The sequence below is a fragment of the Perissodus microlepis genome, chromosome 17 (assembly GCF_051167445.1).
Source record: "Perissodus microlepis isolate ML-2025 ecotype Zambia chromosome 17, ASM5116744v1, whole genome shotgun sequence".
Lineage (NCBI taxonomy): Eukaryota > Metazoa > Chordata > Actinopteri > Cichliformes > Cichlidae > Perissodus > Perissodus microlepis.
The window spans coordinates 26,555,184-26,571,000 of NC_140477.1; the positions used below are offsets into that span (position 1 = coordinate 26,555,184).

At 43.3% G+C, this 15,817-nt stretch overlaps 2 protein-coding genes across 2 annotated transcripts; both read left to right on the forward strand.

Annotated features, from left to right (window-relative positions):
* Positions 1–320: 320 nt before the first annotated feature.
* foxq1b (forkhead box Q1b) lies at positions 321–3,664 on the forward strand. The gene has a single exon (XM_084911032.1). The coding sequence runs from the start codon at positions 545–547 to the stop codon at positions 1,427–1,429; it is 885 nt and encodes a 294-aa protein (XP_084767158.1). The 5' UTR covers positions 321–544; the 3' UTR covers positions 1,430–3,664.
* A 2,723-nt stretch (positions 3,665–6,387) lies between these two features.
* foxf2b (forkhead box F2b) lies at positions 6,388–10,471 on the forward strand. The gene is made up of 2 exons (XM_084910963.1): positions 6,388–7,871; positions 9,781–10,471. The coding sequence occupies exons 1-2, from the start codon at positions 6,896–6,898 to the stop codon at positions 9,951–9,953; spliced, it is 1,149 nt and encodes a 382-aa protein (XP_084767089.1). The 5' UTR covers positions 6,388–6,895; the 3' UTR covers positions 9,954–10,471.
* The last annotated feature ends 5,346 nt before the right edge of the window (positions 10,472–15,817 follow it).

The following is a 15,817-nucleotide window of genomic DNA, read 5'->3' on the forward strand; positions in this document are numbered from 1 at the left end:
GTAAGAGGAAGAAATTATTGTATTATTCGCCTTTACTTTATTGCACTTTGACTGAATCCATAAAAAGCAACTCGTAACTAGAAATAACGAGCTATTCACAGATAGTTGCGTTTGAAGCTAATTATATTTGTCATACCTGCCCTGCCTCGCCTCACTTATCCTCCCTGTTTTGTTTTTTTTCTTCTTCCCTGGCGTGGCATGGTAACGTCCAATTGTAAACATACATATACTATATTACTTCAGTCGCTTCAATGGATTCGAGTTGGAAACCCCGCCTGTGGGCCGTCCCTTTCCCAGGCGTTATATTATAACAAGACAAGCGTGTCTCCGGAGACAGATCTGTGTTCTGCTGCCCCAGACTGAGGCTCAGGGTGCCTCCAGCGCTCCACACGAGCCTTTACAACACACAACAAACACTCAGGCACATTTTTGCTGTCAGGACTCGTACACCTGCTGTGCTTCTGAGCTGAGGCAAGAGTCCAACCTAGGAGACCATTCACACGGCAAGGTTACCGAGAGGAGACGGTTATCCTTTTTTGGGAAAATGAAACTTGAAGTTTTCTCCGCGCATCACTACGCGCAGAAGCCGCTGGAGTTGTGCATTGACGCAGAGGCGGGAGTCCCTTCTCCCCTGTCCGGAGACGAGCTGGGTTCGGACGGAGACTGCGTAGCCAACAGCCCGGCACCTGTCACACAGAGCAGCGATGGCGGCAAAGGGAAGCCCTACACCCGCAGACCCAAGCCCCCTTACTCCTACATCGCCCTGATCGCCATGGCCATCCGAGAGTCCAGCAGCGGCCGCCTCACTCTGGCAGAGATCAATGACTACCTGATGAAGAAGTTCCCGTTTTTCCGTGGCAGCTATACCGGCTGGAGGAACTCCGTGCGCCACAACCTGTCGCTCAACGACTGCTTCCTCAAAGTCCTGCGGGACCCGTCCAGGCCCTGGGGCAAGGACAACTACTGGATGCTCAACCCACACAGCGAGTACACCTTCGCTGACGGGGTGTTCCGCCGCAGGAGGAAGCGCATCTCCAAAAGGCCCCTCAAGGAGCAGGAAAGCCCGGACATCCTCAGCGAGGACACCCGCCTCCCGGCCCCGGAAGAGAGAGTGGGGGCCAAGTTCTCCAGCCCGTTCGCCATCGACAGCATCCTCGGCACACCTTTCAAAAGAAGGGAGGAGAGGTCGTGCGTGGAGCAGCCCGGCCCCCGGCTGTACTGGTCCCCAGTGGCCCACGTACTGCCCTATAATCTGAACTATCCGGCACAGCACACTTACATGTCAGAGGCGGCGTACAGCGGCACAGAGCCCGGCAGAGATGCACCCACATACCTCCAGCACACAGCACCGGGCACCGCTGCACCTGAGGCCACATTCAAGATGCCCAGCAAAGCGCGTGGCTTTCATATAGACTCCTTGCTGTCGTGAGACATCCAGAGTGCTGTCAGGACTTGTGTGTTCTCATCCACATGGTGCACTTTGGTGGGCACTCTCAGCTTTCAGTGCTTCAACTGTTTTACTGTGTGAGAGTCGGTGTGTCTCATCGTGACTACTGTAGCTTCAGTCAAAGAAAAATAAAACAAACATTCCGAGTTGTTAATCTAGATATAACTGTGTGCTGACTAAGCAAATCATTAGAGTCATTGTAGGACATTCCACTGTGTGTGTGTGTGTGTGTGTGTGTGTGTGTGTGTGTGTGTGTGTGTGTGTGTGTGTGTGAGACAGAGAGAGAGAGAGAGAGAGTATTCATATTCGTATCTATGGTTCATTGGTCATTTCTACTGTAGGACGGCAGCAAAGTGCCACGTTAAAACTGTTAAAAGTATCACTTTATTTATATTTTCATGTTTTGTATGACCTGCTGTATAAATATTGTATAATATTATTGACTGGGCTGCGTTAGGAATCACGTGGCTGCACTAAGAAACGCATGGAAAAATGTGCCGTTTTCCTGAGATTGATGGTCTGATTGATTGATTGATTGATTGATTGGTGCATGCCTGTTATTTTTTATGAATAAACAAAACACGTGAAACAATGGGACCCTGGTGTTCACTGAGTTATTCACTGCTGACATGAAAGGGGGGAAGGCAGCTGTTAGATCAGAAGCAGGTGCATGAATATGCGGTGGAGGGAGAGGGAGGGCCTCACACCTGCTGTAGGTATTTGTTGTGGTTTCTCTTGTTAGAGCCAAAAATGAAAATAAGTTGGTCTTATTTTCGTTTGAAAATGAAACCTTAATAACAAAAATTACCAAAGTCAAAAGATATATAGTTATATAAAAATATATACAATCAAAGGTTATGTTCAGTCTGGTGCCTTCAGGCTCTTTGGACGATGTCGCGTTTAGTGCGACACGTTTATCCAAACTTATAAATATTAGCGAGTATTTACTTAGTAAAATGGCAAAATAGAAGTCAGCCATCGTTAATAAATGTTACATATGAAATGCTTTTGTGACGATGGTGCTTATTCGTATTATTTTCCATTTACTTTATTTATTGTACTCAGTCCAAATGGAAGAAAATACCTCCGCGGCGGTGAGGAGTTTGTCATGTAACAACATAACGTCTCACATTACATTTCAAACAAATGTGCCAGATCTGCCTCACAGACAGACTTCAACCCAAATCAAGAAGGGTTTTATTTTCCACCCACAAGAAAGTATCAAAATAAAAGACCTTTTTAAAAAGCCTATTATTTCTGTACTTATTTTATTTGTAATAGCCATCTTAAGTTTCACATAAACGAGCAACACGGCTCAATGAAACAACGTTTAAAATAATCTACTGGTATTATTTACACTGCATAAAAGTTCATCAAACAAACAAATCCATAAATAACTAAACCGAACAACAGAAGGAGAATTATCCTTTTTATTTATTTATTTTTCTTCAATTAATTGTTTTGTTCCATCTACAAAAGGCCATTTATGATTTATGTTCTGTGACCACACTGAGATTTACACGCATATCAGGATCTTTAAAAACACGTGGGCTGTTTGTTGTCCGTGTCCCCTGCAGGAGCCTATACTTGCTCTCCTCGGTCCTGAAACGGACCCCGAGACTCGGGGCCGCGGGTTTCCTAACGAGGTGTTGATCACAAAAAAAAAACAAAACAAAAAAATCAGGCGTAATCTCAGACAAAATAATTGATCAGTGCGTCGACGCTTTTAGCCCAAACTCAGTAAAAGTGTCTCAAATTAAGCTGTAATAATAGTTTTTGTTTTCTTGATTAGCACCAGTTGTTCAAAATAAAAATCCAACTGATTTATTTTTTTTCTCTCACTCTGTCATTCTGGGTTTATCTGTTTGTTGTACCATCAAATACAAAACAGAAAGTTTCGGTTTGAATTGCGTCTCGTAAAGATACACAGTTCTGACACAAAGCCTGGTGACACATTTCACAATATAAGAGTTCCTAATGTCAGTGATTTGTTGAAGACTGTAGTCCACTAAACTTTCTTTAGATAGCAAAACTGCAACATTTCATTGTGGGGTGGAAAAAACAACATAGTGGATCAATTCTATTTTAGAGATGTTCAGGGCAACCAAATTATAAAGTGATAAGAGTTTTGGACTTTCTTAAATGTAAGTTACTTTGACTGTACTCAAGAAAAAAATCTGAATATCTCACGTAGCTATTTTTGTTACGTGCATCTTGAGGAATAAACGAACTAACAAACAAATAAATACAACATAACTAAAATAAAATATTTTATATAGTTAAGTGTATAGTCTGAGTTAGCCGTGCAGTAGCTCATATGCTCGTGGCCCCTGTACTGAGCTGGCAGTACGGGGGCAGGTGTGTGTTTACAGGGCTCACTCAGCAGCTGAGACAGGTGACAGGTGAGATTCGTTCCTGTTTCTATGGACAATGCTGCAACCTGCAGGTGAAACACCGGAACAGCACACCTGTCGCTCTCAGAGCCTGTCACGTGGCCCCAGTCATCTCAGCACCCTTACATTTTTAATAACTTCGACACCAGGGCGCATACCTTAGGCTGAAAACGCTCTCTGCTTTTTCACTTCAGCCTTCGTCTCTTCTCTGCACCCATCACGCATTCTGTAGGGAGAACTGTGGGAGTGGGGGGTGGGGGGGTGCCGCGGTGTTATGAAACAAAACTATAAGGCAGGCACAATGTTAGGAAGTCCAAACAGTCTGTCACTCGGGCAAACTGAACCGCGCCTGACCTCCTAGAGTCCCGGAGAGCCAGCTCCAAAGCTCCCGGCACCGCCACAGGAAACGCAGGCGGAGAGGCAGGAGAAAAGCCGAGCAGCCAAAAGAATATTAGATTACCTTTAAAAGAGAGAGAGAGAGACCTGAAATCTGTATTTGTTATTGTTTCACTTGATGAATATTGTTTACTTCAGGCCTGTTGCACAAACAAGGAGCATACAAAACAACTGAGACAGAGCTAACTGTTACACACGTGAACACTGCCTTTGCGTGACATTCGGAAATAAGCTTTCTTTTTAAAGCTGTTCGGTTATATTAGTTAACAAATAAAATCAGTAATGAAAGTGCAAAATGTTCGTCCAAAAAAAATACATTTTTCTAAATTGTGTTGAGAAGCAGGATAGTTGATTTTATCCTTTAAAAAAGAAAGAAAGAAAACAAAAAGAAAAAAAGGAGGCCTGTAAGTTACCTGAGGTCAGAGCAGGCCCGTTTCTTAACCCTGTCTGATATTTTCTGTGGGATAATCATATATCTTCGTCCAAACATGCAAACAAACACACGGCCTTATTATGTCCGCAGTGACTTCATATCAGCCTCCAGTCGTGGCCGTGCTACAAAAACAGAAACACGTCTAGTTTGTGCGCTGGCAGCTGATAGCTTTATATCCCAGAAGACCAAATTAGAAGCTCTATAAGATCAACGCGTAAAAAAGCAACCGGATCGCTGTCTTCAAAGCGCTCCCAGAACAAAGATTCCCTCTCCAAGCCAAAGCATCCTGATCTCGGCAGGGGTCATAAGTTTTGATGTCGCAGGAAATTTCTGGGGCCGTTAAGGTCCTCGAAACGGCAGTGGAAAACGATTTTATCCGCACATCCTTTGTTCTGCAAAGTGCAAAGGTTAGTGTGTCTGGTTATTGTTTGCTTATATCCTCCAGGCTATATCTAAACTTTAAAGGCCCCTTAGGCACACACGTGCACAGACTTGAGCGGGAAATTTAAAAAGAGGCGAAAACATGGATATTTATAAGTTTGATTGCGTGGGGCTTTATTTTTCTCCCTTTGTGCGGGGTTCTGTGGAAATGAGGGGAGAAGTTGAAGTCGGCTGAAATTTACACTGAAATATTACAAATACGTGACTGAAAAAAATTAGAAAGGGGGGAGATTTACAATCATACAATTCAACCTAAAAGCTCCAGAAGTAAAACCTTTTTCTTTTTTTTGTTCTTCAAAGCCCAATATTCTCCGCTCTGTCGCAGCACGGATGTTGATATTACCTTTATGGGATATATAACTCCATCATGTTGGACAAATCTGTGTGTGATGTCTCCATAGGGGAGGAAACTGTCGACGCCCGCTCGCCTAATTTCGCTTTTCTCTGTCTAATGAACGTGGGGCCCATGGGACCGACTCTGGCCCGGGGCGGTAAGCTGACACTGGCGCGCTGTGTGTGGTATCCAGGGCCGGGCTTGATGGAAAAAGCCTGCTTCCACTCATGTCAAAGTCATTTACTCAGAGCAACCCCCCGCTTACACACACGCACGGTAAAGACCACCACCTCTCCATCTCTCACACTCCTCTCCCCAGCCCGGCACCGCGACAGTTTGTTTTTGTTATCCTCTGGACCAGTTTGGGAGGAAATTATGAGCGAAATAATACAAATAACGCAATGTGGCCTTTTTTTTCTGTCGGTGTTTCACACTGATGTGCTTGGGTATTATCTGCCGGGGGACATCATGTAAGGGCCCGTGTGAATGTTTTGGGCATCGCGGTTTCAGATGCAAGCTGGACATTTTGCACATATTGCGGTAGTTTATTCTTGTCAGAGGAAATTTATGCTCTGTGGCACATTGGGACGAAATCACTGCTTCATATATGGAGGAGCAGAGGCGGGGGGATAGCTCGTTTTTAAACTTGTGCGGCTGGCGTGTGGCGTTGTTGATTGGAGTGTCTGGGGAGGTTTGATAGATGGCTTAATTGCGTGTAGTCCGAACTTGGAGAGAGGTGGTGGGAGGGGAAGAAACAAGACGAAGGAGAGGAGAGAATGAGAGGCTTTAAGGCTGCTGCACAGTAAATGGACTTGGCATGGGGGCGGGTGAAGGGGGTGGTGGGGGGGGGGGACTATTCGACACTGATTTCAGGGAGAATTGCAGGGGCAGAGTGCGGATGAGGAGAAAGGGTTGGGGGAAGAGGCGGGGGGCTCGAGGAGAGGGAAGAAAGATTTATGCAATGATAGGTGGTCGGACTTTGTTTGGCTGGACTGTTGCGCGCAATAAGTCCAAGGGTTTTCGTGTTTCCTGCACTTGAGGGATTATTATAGGCGGTCGATGGCCACCCGGCGCGTCACACAGCGCCACTTAGCGCTGCTGTGACACCCCGTGGAGTCCTTATGTCTAGCTACAACTCTGGACACTTAGTCTCCAGTGGATAACCGCCTCCCCCCACTCTCTCTTCCTCTTCCTCTCTCTGTCAGTGCGTACCAGCCGTGCGTTCTGCATGCGTCAAAGGAGCACCGTGCGTAACAGGAGAGTCGTGCGTAACTGGAGACAGATTTCACTCCATTTTGCGCTGGGATTCTGAGGACCACTGGCGGTGTAACGCTCACTTGCAAGGACACTGACCGCTGGGAGCCAGCACATTTCTCCCCCGAAACACCTCACAGGTCGTCTTTTCTCCCTCCCCTCTCTTCTCTCTACGCCAGTTGTACGTCAGAGCTGACATGACGACCGAGACCCCTCAGCAGCAACTGGAACCTCCGCCTCCTCTGAGATCCAGCCCGGCGTCCGGCGTCCTGCATCCCGCTATGCTGAGCCCACAAGCCGCCACAGAAAGTTCTTCCAATGGCGTCAAGGGAAAGAAGACGAGCTCCGGTTTAAGGCGACCGGAAAAGCCGCCGTACTCCTACATCGCTCTCATCGTTATGGCAATACAGAGCTCGCCCACCAAGCGGCTGACACTCAGTGAAATCTATCAGTTTCTCCAGGCTCGCTTCCCATTCTTCAGGGGTTCGTACCAGGGCTGGAAGAACTCTGTCCGGCATAATCTATCGCTTAACGAGTGCTTCATCAAGCTGCCAAAAGGGCTGGGCAGGCCGGGGAAAGGCCACTACTGGACGATCGATCCAGGCAGTGAGTTCATGTTCGAGGAAGGCTCATTTCGGCGCAGACCCAGAGGCTTCAGAAGAAAATGTCAAGCTCTGAAGCCCATGTATCGGATGATGAATGGCATAGGCTTCGGCACCTCAATTCTTCCACAGAGTTTTGATTTCCAGGGTCCATCGGCCACCCTCGCTTGTCACAGTAACAGCTACAACTTGGACATGATGAGCAATTCAATGGCCGGGGGGTACGACGGGCTGAGCGGCGGGCACCACGTACCTCACATGTCCCCGAGTCCCGGCTCCACATACATGGCGAGTTGTCCTGTGCCTCCTAACGGGGAATATGGGCAGGATAGCAGCAGCAGTCCTGTACCGTCCTCTCCAGCCATGGCCAGCGCGCTGGACGGCCATTCCCCGTACGCCAGTACATCCGCACACTGGGCGTCCTCCGGCGGCTCCCCCTACATCAAACAACAGCCTCTAGCCTCCAGCAGCCCAGCATCCTCTGGTTTACACTCCGGCATGTCGCCTTACTCCCTGGAGCAGAGTTATCTTCACCAGAATGGCAGGGACAGCCACTCCACTGATATTTCAGGTACCACAGAATAACTCGAGGCTTACAGAGGGGTAGATGAATCCGGATTAAAATCTCTGGGGTCCCCCCCCCAAAACAATAATAATAATAACAATTTTCACTGCATCTAAGTTTTATCTGCATGATAAGCACATTTAAAGCGCAATACTCTAAATGAGTGGGTTTTCCTTCTGCAGAGGCCCGTGTGACAACTGTAACGTGTAATTATGAAATTGTAGACTACACAGAAATTTTATATATATATATATATATATATATATATATATATATATATATATATATATATATATATATATATATATATATATATATAAAGATGATTGTCCTGTATTTAAAGATGAAAAATATTCTTAAAGGGAAATTCATATCTGTGCAAAGCGATTAAAAACACACACACACAGAATTTACCATTATTCTTTTTAATCTGTTTGCAGACTTTTTTTCCGCATCATTTGCCTCAAAATGTAACCCGAACACACTAGTTACAAAATAAGAACAAATGTTTTTATTAATTTTGTTAAACAGCAAAGATGCATCGATTATTGGCTGAATCACAAAGCCAGACAGCGCTTTGTTGTGGTATTTCAGTAAATATAGTGACATTTCTTGCTGTGTATGTAACTTCATTAACAATCAGAAAATGTGTCATTTCATCCACAGTTTGTATAATTTCCATAAAGTCACATGTTTATAACACGTCACGGGATATTTCGGCGAATTATTAGATTAAGAAAAACAACTATTTTGCGCTCACAAGTCACCTCCCAGTTCAACCTCATTTACTTTAACAGAACACAGCCAGGCTTTACGAAAATCTGGGGATCTAACCGAGGCGAGTAAAACCCATGCTGGAGCCCGAAAGGGGTCCCAGAGGTTAACCAAACAAAGACTGTGCAGGTCGGACCACACTGGCGGTGGATTTCAACCACGGCGTATCCACAAGAGACGGAAGGCCTTGTTAAACTTTACGCAGCGTTCTAATTGAGCCTGCTCGGAGGATAGACGTGCTGGACTGTACACAGCAGACTCGCTAACAGTACTGTCAGTCAAAGAGTGTGTGTGTGTGTGTGTGTGTGTGTGTGTGTGTGTGTGTGTGTGTGTGTGTGTGTGTGTGTGTGTGTGTGTGTGCTGTCTATGAAAACGGGCGCAGGGCAGCGAGCTGTGGCCCGGAGGATAAAGCCTGCTGTCTTCCCCCCTGAAAAACACGATCACATCTGGAGTCCTTATGACCTTGACGGAGCCACAGTCTCCACTTTTAGTTTTCTGTTTCTGGAAACAGAGCCTCGCTCACAGACACAGACGATGGCCACTGAATCTGCCTGAAATAACGCAGCATTCTGAGTGTTTTCAAAAAATAATGATAAAATGTAATTGGATAGAAAACTGAAAGCATCCATATAAGAAAGCTAAAGAAGCCAAAGAAACTGAAAAGAACGGATGCGTGACTGCGCTGTGAGCCAACAGGGAGGCTTGCAAAGGGAAAAATATTGTGATTAAAGAATTCGTTTTTTTAAACTTATGTTAAGAAATATTAGATTTTTATGGCAACTGAAAATTTAAGCGTAAACACTTTGTTTTTATAAATACAATAGAAGGACCGTTTACGCCATCAACAATTGTGCTGATTTTAAAGCCACACAAAAGTATCAACAGCACTGTTTAAAAGAGGAATGGCTCATGTTCTGCATTCAACAGTTCTCATTTAAAAATGTAGAATCAAAGTAAATACTGATTTTAGATATATGAAAAAAGTGTATGTTTTATTTCGATGAGATTAAATAAGACAGCAAGTTCAGCTGTTGTGTTTTTTTCTTTCTTTTAGAATATTTTAATGCCACCGTTAATTTCCTGACAGTGATCAGAAATGTGTTCCTTTATTTAAAAACCTTTCCTCTCTGCCTCTCCACAGTGGGGATTCCGCGCTATCAGAGCCATTCCTCGGTCTGCGACAGGAAAGATTTTGTGTTGAACTTTAACGGCATCTCCTCCTTCCACCCCTCGGCCGGCGGATCCTACTATCACCACCACCACCACCACCACCCCCAGAGCGTCTGTCAGGACATCAAACCCTGCGTGATGTGAGCTCTCCTGTCACTGCGGACTTCAAAACAAGAGAGGCATCACAGCCACATCTGAACAAACACGCAGACTTTTTTTTTTTTTGGTCTATTTGTCTTTTTTTGTAATTTTTGAAGGATTCGTGCTAGCATGGATGGTGGAGTCCGCACTCACATGTTTGCCTCCTGTGCAGCCAAATATCTTTATTATTGTTAATTCTGCTGGACTTGAACTATGCATTGAAGAAAACATGAATGAAGAAACTCCAGAGGCCTTTAGAAGTACCACTTCGCCTATATGAACCCTGACAAGCTTTCTTCTTCAAGAGAAGTTTCAGAAACACGACTTTCGATGCGTTTGCTCTTGTAACACGTGCAAACCAATTATACTCCATGTAACTGTATCTTATTACACACACAACGCTTTAGGCTTTCATGAACTGCAACGAATCTTGCACTTATTGTATAATCCTTTTACCATTTTTTCTTTTTGTTTTGTCCTGTAAAATGTTTCAATAAAGCTGATATATATTTTAGGCTAAATTCCGTCAGTCTTTCCCTGCGCGTGTATCCATCACATTTTCGATTCACTTGAGTTCAAACGAGCTGATCTTGAGCTTGCATGGAGCAAAGACACATAGTCTAATTAAACAGAGCTGTATTTTAGGCCCTTTTAGAAAGTTCTTGGATTATTTGGTCAGCCTGACATGTGCTTGACCAAATTTCTGATTCTTTACTTTTGCTTTTTATTTGCTAAAATTGTTAAACCTATTTAGATTACATCATAAAGTGTCACCTATGTGTTAAGCGCCAATACATATAACAGATAGCGCACGTGGTCTACAAATACGGACAAGGTAGATATTGCTGCACAAATTAGGTCAATTTCATGGTAATATTTCTACTTTTCCTTAAAGTTTGGATGCTTATTATTAAGCGTCTATTCATTTGTTGCATAACTACTTTGTCTTAAAGGATCTCAGTGCATTTTCCTGCACTAACTGTCAGGCTATGAATTTCTGTTATTCTCTAAAATAGTTTCCAGCGAATATTCAGTAACATACAGTATACAACCCTATAATGTTTGTTTAGAATCTTAGTTGTCAAGAAAAGAAATCAATAATTGCCTTTATTTTAATTTTCTGCTTAAAAGTGTACACTTGAGAGAGGATCAGATTTTTTTTCTGTTATTGTTGTTGTTTAGTAACCATTTTACTGGTTTCTGTTCGGTTATGTAGTCGTAATTACGGAGCTTTTACTTATTTGAAGTAAAGCGATTACAGTTATTTAAAATATATAATATAAAATTTGGATCACAGATCTAAATCTTAAGTCAAGACATTAACAGAAAAGTGTATAATTCATAACATTCAATGTAACGTATAACAGTCCTGTGAGCACCTTTTGTATTTTACTGGATTTTAAGCGCACTGCTTCAAGATCAACATACTATAAATATTTCAAGAGGATGATATGAAGTTTATTTATATCCTATTAAGTAGTTAAATTTAAAATAATACTTCTTATTTTACTAGTTGTTTTGTTTATAAAGTCACGGGTTTAAAGTAAATACAGCTTTTAAATAAATACAGTAAAAATGAAAAATGTAGCGGAGCTCAGTATAAGAGAAAATCCAGGAAAGTAAAATGCCTTTAAAAGCACACGCGTGTGCATATATGTAGGCACTTGCTACCACTGTATATTATATTAAATTATGTTGATGGATAAGAGAAGCGGGATTCTTGTTAACGCTCTGAATGAAACAGATGTAATATGGAGGGAGGAAAATTATTAGTCTAAGATCAGAGGGGGGAATGATCACTGCTTCAGACCAGTCTTGGTTTGAACGTTGCTTCATTTCACATGTTTCACAGCCGTGTCTTGCCCGTGGAAGGCAGCTGAAAATCTTTTGCGTCCTGAGGCTGCTCCTTTCCATGTGGTCATCCAGGGTTGCCAACATCTCAAGACGCCATATAAACAAATGAAACGACTGGGCCCGAGTCTGTGGAAATGCAACAAAGTGGTATTTTTAGAGTGCGGTAAACAGATCAGACTGACACAGAGCTGCCTCGTCACACAAACACAAAGCAGACTCGGGCTGCCGCACTTGTGCCCTTACTCTTCTTTCTCTGCATGGTTTTTGGTCACGAATCAAATGCAGCATCCTACAGATTACACATCTGTAGGAGCTCCTTATTAGGACTCCGGCATCACGTGACCTTTGATTGTTATGTGCAGTCACACCTTGTATCTTAACACAAGATATGAGAGAAGCTTTTTCCTCTCACGTCACCGTTTGTCATTTTAAACACATGACAGCAAACTCTTTCTTTCTCTTGGCCCTTAATGAAATAAAACCTGTTCTCACGTAACCTAAATGTAATTTATGCAGAGTAAAGAATCATTTTCAAATGATAACATTTCATATTTATAGGGCACACTTCTTATTTGAATCGGTGCAAAAAAACAATGGTCACGTTTGCGTTTCACGCGTAATGAAATCTGCTGCTATCACACTGCAGAGAAAAATGAATGACCTGGCTGCAGTTGCACAACAAACCCTTTCACAATCTTCATCATTTCTGTGTAAGTGAGCGTGAGAGTCAGTGTGAGGAAAACACAATGGGAGAGTGGCCGACTGAGTCATCCTGGTCTTTCTGAAGTGGGCTCCTTCTTGGCAACACAGCAAAAGCAAACAAGCATCTGCAGCCACATATCAAAAAGAAGAATATCTCTGACTAGACAGAAAAGTCATTTTTAAAAAAAATATTGTCACACAAAAGTGGCAAAACTGACCCTGCAGCTGCTGGATTTTCCCAAACAGGATTTTTCCAGCGGCCTCTTATTTCAATATAGTGGTGAACAGTGCCATCTAGTGGTTACTGCCATAGAACAGAGACGTTTTTACAGAAACTCAGGTGACCAACTTTACACAATTTAGCCTCAACGTTAAAAACAACTACCTCGATGTTGTGTAAACTACCTCCACGCACGTTGAATGTCTCTGATCGGGCTGGAGGTGCGCTGTGGTGTCAGGAACCATGTTTGGTGGTTGCTCCTTTGGGACAGCAGAGTGGGACCTCCGTGGGAATGAACGTAGGATGCTTGTTCCTGCAAAGGATTGATTGGAGTGGGGTTTGAGGGAGCCCAGTCAACATTTTGGTCTGTTTGTCATGTTCAGTGGAGGTCTTGGGCAGTTTTTGTGGTTTGGAATTGCATCTCCAAAGCAAGAACATTCCATTCTTAATCAGATGACCAATGTAATTCATTTCACATGTGTATTTATATAAAAAGCAGCTTGCCTACCAGATCTAGGTGTTTGTTTGTTTTGTTTTGTGTTTTTTTTTAACTTACCAGTAGTTGCATCAATTTACTGATCATTACTACATTTTTTGACAAAGCATCTCTTAAAGCATTTTAACATTATAGCCTTCAAAGTAGCAAGTAGCAAACAAGTCTAACTAACAACAATATTTCACGATTGCAAAAGGAACACGTTTTAATCAGAGTATAGCATTGAGTCAGTTAATTTTGCAGATTATTGATCTGGTCAGTGAAGTAAGAGAGAGTGTTAATCAGTTAATCAGCTGTTATGATGTTCATGAAATTCACCAAACAGGAATGGGGTTACCGGTGGGGTTTTCCCCAGTAGTTTTGCATTTGGATAGACTCAGTATCACTACTGGTAGCATGAGGCGATACCTGAACTTGCAGAGGTTGCACAGATAGTCCATCTCCTCCAGGATGGCACATCAATACCTGCCATTACCATAAGTTCTGCTGTATTTCACAGCACAGTTTCAAGAGCATGGAGGAGATTCCAGGAGACACACAGTTACTCTAGGGAGCTGGACAGGGCGATAGAAGGTCCGTAATCCATCAGCCAGTATCTGCTCCTTTGTGGAAGGAGGAATGGAAAGTGCATAGCCACAGCCCTACAAAATAACCTCCAGTTCCCTGACTGTTCTTTTAGCACCACATTGAGATTGGCATTTTTTCTTGAAATGAAAGTTTCACCTTTGAAGGGACCACCATAAAATTAGATGCAGATGTTTATTCTCTACAGGTAAACAGACCCCACCAAACTAAATGTGTGTTGTGTGGGATATGATACCAGTGTGGATATAGCTAACGTTTAAGAAAGCACAGGCACACAGAAACTGCACAGATTCATGTTTGGCAGTGATCATATCTGTTATTTAAGGACCAACGATCTTTTAATGGCTTCTGATGCAGGAAATGGTTCTGTATTCATTTTACTTGACCTCAGTGTAACCTTTGATAATGCTTACCATAATATTTTACTGAAAAGGCTTACATCTTTGGCTCGTATCATTGGCTCTACATTGGACTGGTTTGCCTTATGATTATCTGACAGGACTTTTTCTCTTAGGGAGAGCAAGTTCTTTTCTGCCACTGCCTCTCTAACCCGTGGGGCTCCGCAAGGCTCAGTCCTGGGTCCATTATTTATTTATTTATTTATTCTATATTCTTTCCTTGGCTGGTATCACTTAATCTTTTATAAAATTTCATAAGTAGTAGTGTATATTTCACAAAGTGGATAGTTGTGTTCTCTTAATGTTGATAAGCTACTACTCTTTTCTGTCTTCTGTTTTCTCTCAGCTGTTAGTTACAGCAGATGTCTGCCCCTCCCTGAACCTGGTTCTGCTGGAAGCCTCTTCCTCACTCATCATAGGGGTATTCTGACCATTGGGGCTTTCTCTCTAATAATGTAGGGTCTTCATCTTACAGGATTAAGCATCTTGGCTGTGGCTCATGAAGCAGAGCTGACCATCTAGTAATAGGAATGGTTGCTGGTTCAGTCCCTGGCTGCTCCAGTCTATGTGCCAAAGTGTCTTAGGGCAAGATACTGAACGCTGAAATGCCCCCAAAGGGCTTCATTTAAATGTGAATGTCAGCCAAAAGGAACTAGAAAGAAGTGCCCATGTGAATGGGTTAATGAGGTTTTGAATGCTCAGGCAGAGAAGAAAATGTGCTCTATGAGGAATGGTCTATTTATTTTGGGTAACCATTGTTAATAACAATAGCACTGAATTGAATTACATTGATTAGTGTACACTGTCACCAGTGGTTTAGTGGTGTCTGACTGACTGGCATACTTTTCCAACACTTTTAAATATCTCACAAGAAAAAAACATCATAACAGAGACTGTGGTGTAATAGATACTGTGGTTATCATCCTCATAGGCAGATTTCAGTCAAGCATAACCGGACCATGTGGCAACATGTCTGTAGGCTGGGCTAGGCTCGTACTTTGGAAGTGGGCGTGAAGCTGTGTGTGAGTATTTGTTTCAATGTTACCACAGGTGTTGCTCTTCTCTTTTGCTTCACTTCAAGAACTCCTAGAACAGAAATGGGCTTCAGCCAGGAACACTCCTCCCATACAGGACACAGGCTGTTTTTGCTCCCTATGTCATCAGCTTCTGAGGTCAGAGCTTGGACACCATGCTGCTGTCACCAGTTACACACCTTAAAACAGGACATCTCTTCTTACCGCTGGTTATGCAGAGGTCAATCAGTTCTACAGAGCCTACAAACATATCTGACTAGTTTAAAAAACACCCTGCTGGTGCAGACTTCTTGACATCATAGAAACATTTTTGTTCTGTGGCTCTTATCTGACAGGCAGGTTAAACTACTTTGCTGCTAACCTTTCTAAAGCAGAAACTCTTGTGCTGATGTTGGGTTTGGGCAGCAAGACTGACGGCCTGCTGAAGTAGACGTATGTGAAGTTAATGAGGAGTTGGGTGCACTTGAGGGCTTTTAATGAATCTCACCAAGCAGATGGGAAGGATCTGGTAAGAGGACATAGAATAGCTTTGACTCTAAGGTCTTGAATTGACCCGATCAGCTGCCATTAGATCGGTA

Bases quoted from the DNA above. Each gene is read 5' to 3' on its own strand.
- foxq1b (XM_084911032.1), top strand. From the start codon at position 545: ATGAAACTTGAAGTTTTCTCCGCGCATCACTACGCGCAGAAGCCGCTG.
- foxf2b (XM_084910963.1), top strand. From the start codon at position 6,896: ATGACGACCGAGACCCCTCAGCAGCAACTGGAACCTCCGCCTCCTCTG. The intron at 7,872-9,780 runs GTACCACAGAAT...GCCTCTCCACAG, and splicing joins CCACTCCACTGATATTTCAG to TGGGGATTCCGCGCTATCAG.